This window comes from Pipistrellus kuhlii, unplaced genomic scaffold, assembly GCF_014108245.1.
Source record: "Pipistrellus kuhlii isolate mPipKuh1 unplaced genomic scaffold, mPipKuh1.p scaffold_m20_p_12, whole genome shotgun sequence".
NCBI lineage: Eukaryota > Metazoa > Chordata > Mammalia > Chiroptera > Vespertilionidae > Pipistrellus > Pipistrellus kuhlii.
In genome coordinates this window covers 31979300-31996453 of record NW_023425427.1, presented here as the reverse complement: position 1 = coordinate 31996453, position 17154 = coordinate 31979300, and the positions used below count along the sequence as shown (strand labels likewise).

Below are 17154 nucleotides of genomic sequence, written 5' to 3'. Positions count from 1 at the left end.
CCTGGAATCCATGCCGAGGTTCACTGCCTTTAATACAGTCAACACACCTCAGAACAACGCATGGAAATCTCTCTGTAGACAATCAATATGCTTTCATTAATTGTGAATTCAACATAGCCATTTTAGGTGTTCAACATGGGATTCTACGTCTACTCTTCATCCTTGGCTCAGAGTAATTTATATTTTATAAAATTCGACTCCAGTGTATAATCTACACATTTCCTCTGAGGGTAAATTTATAGAAAATTTTTAATTTTCTCATCCACTTGGAGTGCACACAGTTGGACCCACTGTACCTTTTGAAGCAAGCACTTCCTTATCCACTCAAAAGAGCTATTACACATATACCCACCCCCCAAACTAGCAGATGCTTAGAGTAAGTTTTAATAACCCATTTCCAGCTATTGCTGCCACTGTGAGGCAGGATTCCTCAAATTAGTTTCCTATTTATTAATATTACAGAAGAAGTTAATATAGCTAACTACAGATTATATTAAAAAAAATTTTGAAGCTATGAAACTGGAGGAAACTGAAAAATTTCTCACACTTTCTAAGTTCTTATAGCTGGGCGAGTAACTAAATTAACACAACACAGATTTACAGGAGAAAATGTCCGAAATGTACTGGGGCTGTACATGCCAGGGCCATAGAAGGTGAGCCCCCAGGAGACACTGGGAAGTTGAGGATTATAGGTCATTTTGAACAGAGGGAAGGGGGACCGGGGCCTGGGATTTTATCGGGAAGGCAGGTAATTCGCAGAAGGATGAAAAAGCAAACACGTGGTAAATGAATTCTTGCTGGGCCACCCAGAAACAACGGGGACGCAGAGGGAAGTCTAACAAACAGGCTTTGCTAGATTTTCCCCATCTGCCACCTTCAGTTTATAATATGATGCTAAGATGATGCTCCCTTCCGCTAACCAGGTTTTTCCATCTGAATTCCTCTAGGCAGGTAAATGGTGAGAGTCAAAGATCCTAAGTATTTTGTTTCTTCATAACCAGCAAAAATCAATATCCCAAAAGGCATATTATGGGGTGGAAAAACTTTGGTCCTCTTCCTCAAAAACAAAAAAAACAAAAAAAGTAGATTATATTTAAAGAAAGAGAACCAGGTAAATAGGGAAAAATGCCAAATGTATATATACAGGGAGTAGGTTTACCAGTTGTGAGTACACGACACACAGAGTTAATAAAGCTACTCCAATAATCATACCTGGGGTGCCTTTTCCCATACAAACAACTATAAGCCTACTTTTGCCCACCCCTGTCTACTACACACACTTATTTTGGAGGTGCCCTTACGGAAATAAAACCACATTCTTAAAGACAAAAATATATGGTATGGTAGTGTGGTACAGTCATGGAAAACTCTCGGTTGCTATGCTCTAATCATCCAAACGGTTCTGAAAACCGCCCACATTCCAATCCCTCTTTGGTGGGTGAGGGCATTTCCTGAAATAACAGAAGTGAAGGAGCCGGGAGGGAGGGAGGCACGGCGCAGCTTTTTCTCCTGTGATGGAAGCAGGCGGGAATAACACTTTCTCGTCTGGACTTCTTCTATTGTAGTTTCCTATTTATTTCCTCACTCTCCCCCTTCCTCCAAGCCCTTCACCGAGAGAAAAGGAGCAGTTTCTGGAAGTCCACGTCCATGAAGTATGTATTTCTGCATTCCTCTCATGAGCAGGAACATTGAGACAGTTCCTCTTGCTCTGCCCTCCCGCTGAAACAGAGCTCCTGGCAGCAGCGAGGGTCTCGTGGGTGTCACTCTGACTTGCCTGTGGCACAACAGCGCCATCCAGAGTCTGAGCCGGCTGAGGCGCACGCTCTCCCAGCGGCTCTCCCCTCCAGAGGTGGCCCAGGGCCCTGCAGCTCCGGCTCCCCTGCAGCTGGCCAGAAACGTAGAACCTCAGGCCCTCAGCCCAGACCTGCCATCTCGGAACCCGCATTCCCACGAGAGTCCCGTTTCAAGTGTGAGAAGCACTGTTTCCACAGAGATCTTCACCCCGCTCTGGCGCCTCTGGAGATTAGCCCCAAGAGGACCCGAGGCACTGGCTTTTCTTTACTCTCTGGCCGCCCACTTGCACTTGACAGATGGGAGTCATTTCTTCAGCGCTCAGGAGCTCAGAGGCCAACCCCCAACGCCAACAGAGCTGTCCACAGAGAAAGGCCCTTCGTGACACATTTGCTCTTGACCAGGCACAGCCTGCATGGAAACGTTATTCAGACTGCCCTGCTGGGAAAATGCTAAGACTGCACATACTTAACCAGTACAATATCCCCTTGGTCTCACTCATCCCCTTGGTCTCACTACCGGAGCTGCATGGGCGGGGAAGGGGCCAGAGACATGTTGTGCGTCCCCCCTGGTTGGCTGCCATGGGCGAAAGATGGCCAAAAGCAGGATCGATGCCGTACGAATGCATCCGCTCACACGGAATGGAAACCCTGATGAGCCTGCAAGGAGGAATGTTAGCCTTCAAGCTCCAGCAAGCCCTGCCGGAGTGCACACTGCTGAAGTGGCAACGCTACTGCTCTGAGCGAAGAGTGAGCAAACACATGTTTTAGTCTCACCAGCTCAGCACAGGTTTTAGTCTTATCAGCCGCCCAGGAAACCCGCCGGGAAGTGTACTGAACACCAGACACCATGCACTTAAGTCTGAAAGCTGCATTCCAGCGTATTATTGGACCAAATCCACACCCCGCAGCAGTCAGTGCAGTGCCTGGTGTCAGTTATCACAGATCTTTACAACTCCACTAATTCACTAGCTCATTTCATTTTTGCAATGCCGTGAGCCAGGGTGACTATATGTAACTTATGGTCCAAACTGGGACACTTTTGAGAGTGCTAAAATGCTAACTAGATGGGATGCTGGGACAGCAGGCACAAACCAGGACTCTCCCAGGCAAACTGGGTCACATATAATCTCCCTACCTTTAGGGAACTAACAGAACAAAAAGGTGAGGGAGAGGAAGAACAATAAGTACAAACACTGGGATACTGTTCTAAAGACAGTCTAGAACAGACTAGCAAACAGGCACCATGAGATAATACATTCTTATTAATGAGATGCAGTAAAAATGGGTGTGAAGAAAGGCTGGCAATAATGTGTGATGGCAAGTGTGTGTGTTATTCCCAATGCCATCAACACCTAGTATAAGCGCCAATGAAATGAGTTCTATTATAGAATGAGAGGCTCCTAATAATATAATCTCAAACATCCACCTGGGAGCCCAGAGTCTCATAACTGGGTTATCTAAGAATAAATTTCTCCTAGCTTCCATTTTAAACCGAACAGTCACGTCCACAGCTCGACAATGTCACGTGCCTTATCTTAGCTAAGTGTCAAAACAGCTTCGTGAGATACCTTCCCCCGGTAACAGATAAAGGGACTGAGGTTCAGAGAAGGGCGCCCCACGTGGCACGTGGCTCTGAGTCAGCACTTACTGGATTGGGCTTTCCTTCCCAGCATGCCTCTCTTCCCCAGCGGGCTTTCCAAGTGCGTTTTCTGAGTATCCGGCTCACAGAGTCTAGGATAGCCAATGCTCAAAATGCTTTTTTAATTAACTAATTAAAAATTATTTTTCGCATGACTAGATTAATTCTGTAAAAAAAAGGAATTGGTACCTTTCTATTCCTGTGTATAAATGCTCACTGGATGACCCAGTCTAGGCAAATCATATACACAGATTATTTTTTAATGTAGGGAGAGCCTACTGTTAGAGAAAGGTAAGGGAAACCAGGAACATTCCACTACCATGCAGTTAATACAGCTGGAAGGAGAAGGAGCATCTAGAAGTGGAAGTCTGATAGGCAGATGAGCTGTGTGAGGAGAGTATGAAATCAGAGGGCTGAAATGCACTAGATCTACTGAGACTCTGGAGATTTAGGCCCGATATCCTTGGACTTCAACAACGGTTCTGTGTAAAACACGGTCCTCAAACTACCCACAGAAAGTCCTGGATCTGGGCTGGTATTTCATGCCCCTGCCACAGACATGTGGGCCAGCAGGAAAACAGACATTGCTCAGAGCCTTCTTCAGTATTTGCTCCTCTGAGTCAACAAGGAAAAAATAGCTCGAACAGTTCACGAGATCATGGCAAAATCTCTGCACCTGACATTCTCCCTTGGGTGCTTCTCCTCATTTGACACCACAGTGGTTGTTGAAGCTTCAAGACCACTGCCTTAAAGAAAACTGATTAAAAAAAAAAAAAAAGTTTAGGGATTAAATACACATTTAACGGGAAGAGAGTTATTGACACTAAAACACCACACTTGTTTTCTGTAGTTTTCATTAGAAGATCTGACCAGTGCCGAGGATAAACAGAACGAGTTTAAGGTGCATGGGAAGGCAGAGAAAAATCCAAAGAGGTGCAAAGCGACAGTCTTATTACACTGAAGTTTCTGTAATTGCTTGTCTCCTATTTCATCAATAAAAGTAAAATACAGCACACTTGTTTATAATGCCAAGAAATATTACAAAACATCATTATCCACCGAGTACTTGCCTTGCCACTCTGTTTGGATCACTAATGAGAACAGAAAATAATCAAATAAATAGATAAAAGTATTAAGAAAATCATATTCATGAACTTAGCTTATACAGAAACCCTAAGCCCATGGCCAATTCACTCACTCTTCTTTCACATATGGTCAGATTATAAAACCGTGAGATTGTTTTAGAAAGTCTAGGAACTCAAAGAAAAAGTCCTATCGCAAGGGATCACATTAAAAAATGATGCTTACAAAGCAGAAAAGTTGGGGCAAACAGCCCTATAAAATGTTCCTAGGGACACTTATTATTATAGCATAATGCAATAATTATAACTAATAATGATAGACCTGACTTACTAAAAAGGAAGCTTAAATAATGTTCAATATGTATTTTTAAAAGTCTATAAGTGTATAACCAATTTCACAACGTTTTCAAACAAGTGGTTGAAGTGAGAGAAGAACAGAGAAGACAAAATTAGAGGAACAAATTTCCCTGGGCCACTGGGAAAGCTCAACTGTCCAGAATAGCTTCTTCTCTCAGGGAGAGGCAGCACCTATATTTTTACTATAATTTATTTTTAAATATTAAAAAAAAAATGCTTCTTCATGGTGTCTGGTAATATCCATGTTTTCCAAAGATCTGCATGATTGCCAAAATAGGTATCCTATACACACTTAGGAAAACATAAACAAAGGGGCAAGGGATGATGTGACTGGGTGTCTTCCCTGCCCTGTGCTGGTAGCGCCTGGGTAGACCTCCGGCTCTAAGACCTCTTGTTATTCCTGCGCAGGTTTGGTCTAATGCTCAGCACAGACGAAGCATTCAAATGCTTATTGATATAAATATTTAATTGTGTGGCCGAGCCATATCAGTAAGGCCAAAAATGTAAGCTGTGGTCAAATCATGAAATACTTTCTTAACCCTTTACCTTTTTCTCGTTGCACAGATCAATGTACACAGGTGCATTGTTAAATGTGAGGGATTTCATTTCTTAAAAATGGGATTTCTCTTATTTCACTGATTATTAACTTCAGCCTAATTCTTAAAACTCCTAAAAACATCACAGTACAACGTGGCCTCTTTTTTTTTTTACCCAGGTTGATAGTAATTGATGCTTCTTTTCAAAACAGTAGCAAGTCCAATAAAATCATGGGTACTTAGCATCTTGGTTGAAACCATGCTGACCACACTGGTTTTTAAATCTGTGCTTTGTTTAACTGTTCCCCAGAGGACAATATAGTTCAATCTCCAGACATAGCAAGTCGGGATCTATTCTACTTTTGCTCCCTCTATTTCAGAGGCTGAAAAAAAAAAGACTGGCTCACTCACAGACACCTCACGAGGAAGAGCCAATGCAACCGTGATGAAGAGCGATACAGGCTGCACTGGAATATATGTTTTCCCACACGCACAACAGAGCCACGCCAAGCCTCGTTCATCTATGGTAAAGTCCTTTGCTCTTAAACCAAATTCTCGTGGGAGAAACCCCCTAGAATTTGGTCAATTTTGAGTGAACAATAAATTAAACAAAAAATATATATTGCAAGGAGGATTTTATTCTGCAAAAGAAATGTTTAAAGAATTAATGAAAATTGAAAGTTGTTTATAAATAGTAAAAAGCAGATCTGAAGACAACTACAGTGAAAAAGAAGATATTTTCAAGGCAGTGGCTTTGAAAAGCTTATGAAAGCGACGGACCCTTTCATTAGAAAATTCAAATATGTACAGACACACAAACACACATACAAATCTATATGCTTTCAAAGAAAGAAGATGGAAGATTCCGCCTCCCACCCTCAACAAACCTATGGTTCAAAACTCTTGTTTTAAAGTATAAGATCTTTCCCAAATTGTGATCTAATCAGATGCTTAAAAACGACCCTGCCTTCACTGTTCTTGTGTCTCCAGATAGGTTTTTCTCTTCTTTTGTTTATAAGAAAGTTCATAATATTAAATATGGAGTTAAACAGGTGGAAAAAATATAAACTTACATGCAACAAAAAGACGTTCTAGAACCCCATGGATACTTACACCCTCGCCATCATATCGACGCTGGCTTACAGAGAGAATAGGCTGCCAAGGAGAGGCACAAAAATAAAACTCTCAAAATACCAAAAGGAATCAGCACTAGCTTTCTTCCATCTATAGTAGAAGCTCATCAGATGGAAGAGAGAAAAGATGATCAGTACCTATTTACTTGTAAAGGACATAGAGAAATTAATTTCTCTTTAGAAATTCAAATAAATTTAAAGTCAGAACACACACACACACACACACACTTCTGTCTAGCTTGAATTTTTCTCCCTCTTGAAGATGGTGAATTCATGGGAATGCAAACCATCTCTCAGTTCTGGAGAGTGGGTAGGTCCATGAAGTTGAAATTTGGGGTAGGAAATTTACAAAAGCAAGCTTAAACACTATTAATTAAATTTTCCTAATTAAACACCTAAACTTCACCTTCTTCTTTCCAGTTTTTTAGTTTTATCCAAATGTAAGTTGATTCATAGAAGCTGATGTAAAAATGATATAAATTTTTTAAGGTGAGAGAGAAAAAGGGCATGGGTCTGTGCATGTTACCCTCAAAGAGAAAAGTTATTCTCTCCCTCCCTTTGTAAAGCAAATTTGAGGTGGCTTGAGGATGCCTCTGTTCCAAGTTCTTTAAATGCTGCCGTAAGCCTTAAAATTCTTTGGAATCTCAATGCTTAAAATGCCGTGAACGCCAAAAGCCCATGTCCTGGACAGGATGCGAGGAGAACTAATAAAAAGGGAGGATTACTGAGATGGATGTTCTGGGTATCTTAATGACCACAGCCAACATGTGGAGAAGTGGATTCTAACACAGGAAACAATTAGGTAAAAGACTTTTTCATTTGTTTATCTGATAAAGACAATACACACATACATGCCCAGACGACCCTGAACCACACTGCAGCACACACCTAATTGCATTAATTACACTTCCAGGGGAACCTGGTTTCTTACAGCTGAATTGCTCACCCTTGCAGGACTTTCCCCCAAACGGGTCTACATGTTTCAGGCTGGGAGGTATCATTGGGAGTAGACAGAAAATCGGTTTGAACTAGCAACACAGCTCTGGGCAAGTTGTATTAACAACATGACATCAAAACTGCACACTCCCTTTTCGAAGTTCATTGCAGCACAGACAGACATTTTAAAACACTGATGTGTGTCCCAGAGAGGAATTTCATTCAAATGAACTTCACTTTATATTTCACAAAGCACAGGATTGGGGATGGGAGCGTTTTGGTCCCTAACTCAGGTGTGGAGTTATTGTAAAACTAGAGGCCTAGTGCATGAAATTCGTGCATGGGTAGGGTCCTTAGGCCTGGCCAGCTTTCAGGACCGATTGGGCCCTTCCTTCATTACACACACACACACACACACACACACACACACACCATGGTCAGTGCACATTACAGCGAGCAATTGAACTCCTCAACTCTTGGTCTCCCAGTAGCTCTCCTGAGGGGACAATTTGCATATTAGGATTTTATTTTTTTTTTTATTTATTTTTTTTTTTCTTTTCTTTTTTTTTTTTTTTAATAAGTTTTTATTGTTCATATTATTACAAATGTTCCTTTCCCCCCCCCACCATTGCTCTCCTCCACCAGGTTCCCACCCCGCCCTCTGCCCTTTCCCCTCTCCCCATTGTCCTCATCCATAGGTGCACAGTTTATGTTCAGTCTCTTCCCACGCCCCCCTCTCCCCTTTACCCCAAGAATCGTCAGTTCACTCCCCTTCCATACCTCTGATTCTATTATATTCAACAGTTAATATTGTTCATCAGATTTTTTTAATTTCCTTGGTTTTTAGATTCACTTGTTGATAGTTATGTATTTGTTGTTCATAATTTTTATCTTTGTTTACTTTCTCTTCTGAAAGAACCCCCTTCAGCAATTCATATAATTCTGGTTTGGTGGTGATGAACTCCTTTAGCTTTTTTTTATTAGTGAAGCTCTTTATCTGGCCTTCGATTCTGAGTGATAGCTTTGCTGGGTAGATTATTTTTGGCTGTAGGTTCTTGCTATTCATCACCTTGAATATTTCTTGCCATTCCCTTCTGGCCTGCATGGTTTCTGTTGAGAAGTCAGCTGACAATCGTATAGGTGCTCCTTTGTAGGTTACTACCTTCTTTGCTCTTGCTTCTTTTAATATTCTCTCTTTGTCTTTTGCTCTTGGAATTTTAATAATGATGTGTCTCGGTGTGGTCCTCTTTGGATTCCTTTTGTTTGGAGTTCTGTGCGCTTCCTGGACTTGTAAGTCTAATTCTTTCACCAGGTAGGGGAAGTTTTCTGTCACTATTTCTTTCAGTATCTTTTCGATATCTTGCTCTCTCTCATCTTCTGGGACCCCCATAATTCTGATGTTGGTTCGCTTGAAGTTGTCCCAGAGGTTTCTTACATTATCTTCGATTTTCTGGATTCTCTTGCCTTCTAGCTTCTGTGGAGGAGTGTCTTCTGGTTCTTTATGTTCCAAATCTTTGACTTGATTCTTGCGATCTTCCCTTCTGTTTTTAGGACTCAGTAAAATATTTTTTATTTCAGACAATGTATTCTTTATTTCTTGTTGATCCCTTATCATTTCTTGTTGACTCCTTATTAATTCTAGTTGATCTCTTTTCATATCCTCATAGGCCTTATCCATCTTTTCTAGGAAATTCTTGAAAAACCTTATAAGCGTAGATTTGAACTCTATATCCAGACACTTTTTGTCCTCCATTTCTTTCTTTTGTGATCTATTTTGTTGTCGCATTTCGCAGTTACAGATGGGACGGGGTTTCAGGGTGGAGCCTGCAGCTTTGGCTTGTCAGCCCCGCCCTATGCGGGTCCTTCAGTGCTCGCTGCTGCCGGCGCCTCTGAGAGAAAGGTGCCCTCGATTTTCGCCTGCTGCCAGTCTATGCTCTCCCACAATGAGCCTGGTATTGGGGTTCAGTTCAGTTGGAAGTGGAGTTGGAGGTGGCGTTCAGAGCAGTCTGGAGCCCAGGTCTCAGGGCAATCTCGCGGCACAGCCGACCGTCCCTTCTCTGCGCACAGTGTGAGCGCCTCCGGGACCTCCTTTCGTCTCTCCCCGGGGTTCCGCCTTACAGCCCGGCTCCCTATGGCTGAGCCTGAGTCCCCGGGGTCTGGCCCAGAACCGGGTTCAGAGCAGTTGGGGGCCCAGCACAGTCGGAGCTTTTCTCTCCTTTCCGCTCCGGAACGCCCGCCAGGCACTCGGCCTCCCTCCTCTCTGGCTCCGTCCTCTCCGCGCGCCGCGTCTCTGTACCTTGGGCTTTTCCAGCTCCTCCGCGCCTCCTTCTGGTTTTCTCCTTGCTTCTCGCTGTAGAATTTCCAGTCAGTCAACCTTCCTGTAGTTCTGGGCAATGTCCGTTTTATATTTTAGTTGTATTTTATTGAAATTGTTGTGTGCGGCTGCGGCTAGGTGTTCACCTGGGCGCAGCCATCTTGGATCCTTCTGCATATTAGGATTTTATATAGAGAGATGAAGCAGTGTATGATGAGATATGGAGACTTCACACCTGGAGCCCCAAACAGACACATAGACAGACAGATACACACAGACTCAAAAGGCAGAAGGCAGGGGCACTGTTTGGTAAACTCATCCAAGATCAAACTTGCATACAGAAAGAAGATGGGGTCTAGAGAAACTGATTCCTGCCAAGATAAGGAGATAAAATTATAAGGGAGGTGTACATTTAAGTTAAATAGTGGCACATAATCCCAGCTCAAGTAAAATGACAACTTGAAGCTGGTGGAAACAAAGTTTTTACTATCAGATGGCGGGGAGGGGGGGGGATGGGAGGAGGGAGCGCTCTTAAGAGAGTTTTTATGGGGCTCCTTAATGAATGCAGGACTTACACTGAGGTGTGGCTTTTTACATATTATGCATTTTATGAATCTTCTAAATCCTTACCCTTGTTTAGGTGAATGTATTATAATACACAAAATTAAATACAGTCACATCCATTTGCTCAGCCTTGGGTTAGAGGGAGCAGATGGTCCCTACACTGTGGACATCGTTATGTTCCCTGTTCTATCTGTTCCTGGCCGTGGCAGTCAACTGAATGGCAGAGCCATGCCATGGACGAGTCAGAACAGGACATTTCAGGGCTCATGCCGATTCAAGGATTATAGGAATCTAAAGGGAATCTATGAGAGAATTCTAAGGAACCAAGCACTTCAATGGCAGAAGTCAAGCTCACAAAAGACAACAGGGTCAATCCTCTGGAAAGAAGGAACAACTTAAAGTTTGCCCAGAACCTGGGAATAATGAATCAACACAGGGTTTGCTACATGTTCTGCCTCCACTTTACAAGACACATTGGGGCACTTTATAGAGCTGGTGCCAACAACGTCATTTGAATACCAATGGCCAGGATATTTGTATGGGAGACTCCCTTTATACCCAGATATTCCTGACACAGCAGGGGAGGCCAAGCTACAGTCACCTTCTTGAAATGCAAGACAGCAAGTAGTAGCCATCAGAGCAAAATCCCAGGAAAGGTGCAGGAGAGGAGAAAACAGAAGTGGGTCATATGGTGCAACTGTGACTTCAGACTAGGAGGCTTTATTGAAACTAAGGCGTTTTTGGAGGAATGGAATAAAGTAGAAATTGTCAAAAGGCGGCATATAACTGGATTAAATAAAACTCTTGCTAAAGTATTCTTGAAAGCTGCAAAGGTTTGAACAGGGGATGAGAGAAGGGCTGGGTAACTCTGAAAGACTCTGAGAGGATTGCTTTCTGGGCCTAGGGGCAGGTGGATCTTTGGTTAAGGGCTTACAGAATAGAATGCACAGCAGGCATGAAGCTGCCTGGAATGTTCAGGACCCAGACAAAACTGCCTGCTCATGGATGACGACTGAGTCTCCAGGACATCCCTAATGTTGCCTTGAACACTACAGAGCAGAAGGAAGAGGAAGAGATGCTTACAATGGGGGGATGGAGGGGGAGGGGTGTAAAAAAAAAAAGGAAGATGGGTGTTAAACACGCAGGAAATAGCACTTCTCTTGCATGGCTTGGCATGCGAATGAAAACAAACGGTAAGATATGACAACAATCTGGACAAGAATTCCAAAGAAGTTTGAAATGATTCACCAAGAAGGGTTTTGCATATGGATACCTAAAGCCAGAGTTCTCGACCTTAGCTGCCCATTAGAACATCCTAGTTCCCATTTTATGAAGACAGACTGGGCCCCCACCCCAGACTACCTGCCACTGAACCTTTGAATAGGATGCTTGAGTATGCATACTATTTTCAAAAAGCTCCTCCAATAACTCTGATGTACCACTGTCTGAAAATATTAGGAAAATGGTGAAACTAAGAACACCCACAGCCTAATATGTACTAATTTAGTTTGTGACTCTTTATAAAAGGGATAAGAAAAAATGTAGGTGGACGAAAAGAGAATTATTAATAAATTGTGAATGCTACTTTTACATTTTCCTGTTCCACTAATATGGAATTCTTTCTCTTCTAGTAACAGAAGGAATAGGAATGCATAGTCTATTTTAAGAACTGCCTCCAGTCTTAAAAGGGATTATTATGAATAGGATGTAAGGACATTTTCTTCCGTGGATTATATTCGTCTTAATTATATTTGAACGAATAAATTCAAGGTCTAAGGCTCTCTAAAAAGAATACTAGGGAACAGCGAGATGCACAGACACGCCCTAATAACCTACGAAACTAGCTGCAGAGATGTGGAATTCACACAGGTGCCAAATGAGCAGAACAAGGGCAGTTCCATGAAACAGAGGGAACCTGGGTGAGAACTGGGGGGTGGTGAGGGTGGAGATCTGGAGGGATAGAGAGGAGGAAGGGTGGAAGGCAGGTATAAGCCTTTGTAGGGACACCACAGAAAGGCCACAATGGCTGAGGTAGGTATGGGAAGGTAGGATACACAGGGGGGGAAGTGAGGAAGCCCTGTAATCCAGGCCTAATGGCTGACTCTCCACTTCCGTTCCAGTCAGGTTGGTTACCATCTTAGGCCCATTCCCGTTGCCAGTGAGCGGTTCAGGAAAAGCCATGTGACTCAACTCTGGTCAGTGACACAAGGAGACATTCTCTAGGGCACGTCTGGGAAAGGTTTCCTCCCTCCTGCGCGGGACACACAATGTTGTCCGGATGTGATCCTGGCAGTTCTGCAGCCATTCTACCACCAGGCGGAGGACACGCCAGCAGACGGTGTGGTGCACAGTGGAGAGGAGTGACAGTCACAAGCTGGGCTTCTGCTGACATCATTAGGTCACTGGGCCAGCCTCAAGAGCTGCTCTCTGGACTTCTGCTACGGAAAAGGTGGCCTTTCCTTTCTGTATACGGCAATTTGATCTGGGGTGTTCTGGGGTTTTTACTTGCACCTAAAACTATTCAAACATCAAGACTGGAAAGATGAGTTGGACTGAATTCTTAAAGACTCACAGGCCCAGTTTAGCAATCGGGATTTTGCAATATGAGCAGAGGCATTATTAATGAGGAGTTATGAGTAAGGGTGGCACTACTGGTGGGAACCTGAATAGCAAGGGAAAGCGTAATAAGTATTATTATTTAATAGTCCATAAAATATTTCATTCCCTAATTGTCTTGTGGGACACTAAAAAATTAGCGTGTGAAAAAAGTCAAGATTGGGCACCAAATGGTATAGAAATGCACAGCCTATGGATGGAAAGAGCCAGGTGGCCTCGGCCTGTGTGCTTTGCTAAAACACCCACTTTCATTATCTTCTTTGATGGGGCACCCAGGACCCCACCCTGTGCTAATCAAAGTTGAACACTCAACATAGTTCATCAGAATGGAGATCCCCAAACACACACACACACACACACACACACACACACACACACACACACACAGTCAAGCTACTGAATTCATTTTAAAGCCCCACCCAAAAGGAAGGCCATCCTCTGTGCCTCACACACGCTCTGTGAAACCTACACAGGAAAGTAGTTGTAAAAAAAACAAAAACACAAATAATACCACCCGTGTAAGCTGATTTTGCATGAAACCTTCATTCACACCAGTTACAGTACATGTCATAAGCAATTATTTTCTCCATCCCAATAATTATCTTCTCTAACCAGTTTTTAACATATTTCTCATGCAACTCTCCTTTTAGGATTAACAATGCAATTACTAAGCCAGCGATTCCTTTAACCTCCTCTGTTAGAATCACAAGGTAAAGCACAATTATCCAGACAAATAACTGCATGCTGTGAATGTACCATCCCAGAGGCAAAAATCTGGAAGTATGGAATTTCAGTAATATTTTTGGCCAAGGGAATCTGGAATAGGTGGCTGGTGGTATCTGACGTGAAAGGAAAATGTGAAATCTGACCTTAATAGAATTTCACTGCTCCTTTCTAAGGCTGGATTAATGCCTTGTCATCCTTAACTTGAAGGCCAAATACCCCTTCCTTTTCATTCAAAAAAAATTTTTAATATATTTTATTGATTTTTTTTTACAGAGAGGAAGGGAGAGAAATAATTAGAAACATCGATGAGAGAGGGTCATCAATCAACTGCCTCCTGCACGCCCTCTACTGGGGATGCGCCCGCAACCAAGGTACATGCCCTTGACTGGAATCGAACCTGGGACCCTTCAGTCCGCAGGCCGACGCTCTATCCACTGAGCCAAACCGGTTTTGGCCACTCAGATTTTTTTATGAAACGACTATTGAGGGCCAGATACAGTGCTCGTTTCAGGGAGGAGAGGACCAGTGCTACGGCCTCTGCCCTCCTGGAACAAGGAGTGACGGAAGGGAAGTTATTACAGTTCTGTAGTCTAACTGTATGTGACTTATCCCCCTGATGTGAGCTGAGAGCTACAGAAACGCAGAGGAGAGGCAGACACCCCAAACTGGGGTGTGGAAAAGGGTCACTGGAGGACATGGCTCTTGAAGGGAGTTTTAAGGATGGGTAAGTCGGCCCCGAGCAGGAGGAGGTGCCGTGCTCAGAGAAGACCTGCAGCAGATGCACGGGCAAGAGGAGACCACAGGTCGGGGTGTGCATCGGGGAATCGTGGGAAAGGAACTCTGCCAAGGCTGCATGACTAAGGGCTTTGCATGCCAAGCCAAGGAGTTTGGATTTTCTTCTGAAAGCAATGGGAGCCACGGGAAGTCACCTGAGCTTTGAAGCCACAGCACTGGGTTCAGGTTTTAGGAATTCCTAAATTTTAAAGGTCTTGCCCAGTGGAGGTGTACAGGAGTGGTGGGGGTCTGAGGGAGGTCTGGGCTGGAGGTGCAGATGAGGAGCAGAGCAGTGTGGAACGGCTGAGCCCAAGAGCAGAGATGACAATCACCCCTGAGAGAGAGGAAAGGGGAAATCTTGAATCTTGGGGTGGAATACTGTGGAGATCATGGGACGCTTCTGGTTAAGGCTGCCCAGGAGAGACGCCCCATGAATCCTGGGGTGCTAATAGGGCCATTTTTGTGTGTGTGGGGGGCCATATGACTTTCATCAACAATTCTGTTTGCTGGGCATAAACTGTACTGTGTATTTACTGTTTCCAACTCAACTTGTGAATTCACACCCTTGGTCTCAAGGTGAAGGAGTGAGACAATATTTGTAGACGGCATGCAAACATACTAACACTGAGCAGAAACAACAACAGACCCCTATCACTCCTAGAGCTGCTTATACCAAGATATCTGTTCCCACCAACCGGTCACACCTGGAGTTTGCCTTTTTGTTACACGACCTTCAACAGTCAGACCTCAACTAAGCTTTTGGCAGCTTCGCGGTTCCCTTTCGTCACCTTTCCCCAGAAACTCGTCCATGCTCTCAATTAGTTATTACCTTTTATTCCTATCATTATTCCCTTGGTTGTTAAAAGGAGCACTCATAGTCCACCAACAGGAGAGCGAACGTATGTGAAATACCTAGTACAGTGCCTGACATATAGCAGGCACTCAGTAAAGAAGTTATTATTGCCGGAACCAGTTTGGCTCAGTGGATAGAGCATCGGTCTGCGGACTGAAAGGTCCCAGGTTTGATTCCAGTCAAGGGCATGTACATTGGTTTCGGGCACAGCCCCACTCGGGGGTGTGTGGAAGGCAGCTGATCAATGTCTCTCTCATCGATGTTTCTAACTCTCTGTCCCTCTCCCTTCCTCTCTGTAAAAGATCAATAAAATATTTTAAAAAGATTATTTTTTATTATTATTATTGTTTGCTGTTTTCAACACTTCCCTCTCCCTCCTCATAGGTCTTGGCAGTCGATCAGGCCAATTCTCCTCTCCACTTTGTTATACTCATTCTCTCCGTAGACACACAAGGAGGTGTATCTCCAACATGTTTTGACTGCAGATTGCAACTGTGAAACACAACGAGCTGAGCGAGTGAGAACTGAGTATCTATTCTGGACCTCCCCTGCGAAGGGAGAACCAGACATCCTTTGCTATTCACGTCTGCTTCAAAGACCAGTGCGTTTTCTGTAGGACAAGTGTTTGGATGCATGTAATTTGTTTGTCTACGATGCGATTACAGGAGGCACAAGAACAATTAAGCTACTGAATCAGAAAAAAAAGTCATTGTTTTTCCTAGCATCCTATCCGAGCAGATGGCAAACGATTATTTTTACGGCTTGTTTCTCTATTACATGTAGATGAGTATATTAACGTTATATTTCTGTCACCTGTGTGCGCCCAGCAAGAAGCCAAGTTAGGCAGCTGCCCGGAAGGCTGGCAGGGAGAGAAGTGTCTGTCTTAGCAGGGGAGCAAGGAACACCCACTTACTCCCCCCTAAAGCAAAAAGAAAACAACAATGAAGAGTGGCAACACAAACAGCCACCCAGGGTTACTCCCACCACTTAAAGTCCCATTTCCCCAACTCGGATTTGTCAACACCACGAGAGGAACAGTCTGTATGTGCCTCTGAGGAATCAAAAGCACCTGAGATGGAGAGTTGAGGAGGGAGGCTCACATGAAGCTGGGGCCCCCAAAGGCCACAGAAAAGGGTGCCCAGGCACCCTGGACACCTGTGTGCGCAGCTCTATTTCAGGATGTGTCCGTTAAGGCCTATTTTAGATACAAACCAGGTAAAGGCAGATTCCTGTCCAAGACACTAATTTTCAAAGAGTGATTAAACAATCTCAACGTCTGGTCTTTTCTAGATATGCCGTACAGAAACACGCACTGTAGAAATAGAAAACTTTAAACAGCGGATGACTATCAAAAGACCCAACCCACAAGTTTCCTGTGGATTAAAAGAGAGGAAAAAAACAAAACCATGGAGACCTGGGCTCTGCCCAGTAATAAGTCGTTTTTTTCTGGGAAACTTGGAAACAAGGTTTATGTCACCTCAGGCCAGCATTTTTGTTGGACTCGAGTTCTTTAAGATGTAAATGTTTCCTATTCTCATCTGTTGGCTTACAGCTAACTCTTTAAGGGTTTTTATCTGGGGGCCCTACTTGATAAAGACTTAGGAAAATGTACTAAAAACTGTTTAAACAAATCTTTCTCCTGACAGAGGAAATCTGGCTTTTAATTGCTAATCTGTGGGAGTTTGCTGCCAAAAAGGAGACATCTCTCTGTGGGCTTATGGGGTCTGCCCTGGACATGAATAACCCTAACTGTGTATAAACCATAGTAGCACCATTCAGATCCCAGAACACCTTACAGATGCCAATTTCTTGGACATTCAGGTTAGGCTCA

The 17154-nt window shown here is 43.6% G+C and overlaps 2 protein-coding genes across 10 annotated transcripts in view; one reads left to right on the top strand and one right to left on the bottom strand.

Annotated features, from left to right (window-relative positions):
* The window catches only part of KANK1 (KN motif and ankyrin repeat domains 1), a 181263-nt gene that overhangs the window by 81829 nt on the left and 82280 nt on the right, over positions 1–17154 (bottom strand). The window lies entirely within an intron of this gene.
* LOC123652171 (collagen alpha-2(I) chain-like) overlaps positions 2403–17154 on the top strand; it is a 122856-nt gene continuing 108104 nt past the window's right edge. Inside the window, exons 1-2 of the mRNA XM_045580295.1 lie at positions 2403–2540; positions 4283–4365. Coding sequence (XP_045436251.1) covers positions 2403–2540; positions 4283–4365 — 221 coding nt within the window. The remainder of the gene's footprint in view (positions 2541–4282; positions 4366–17154) is intronic.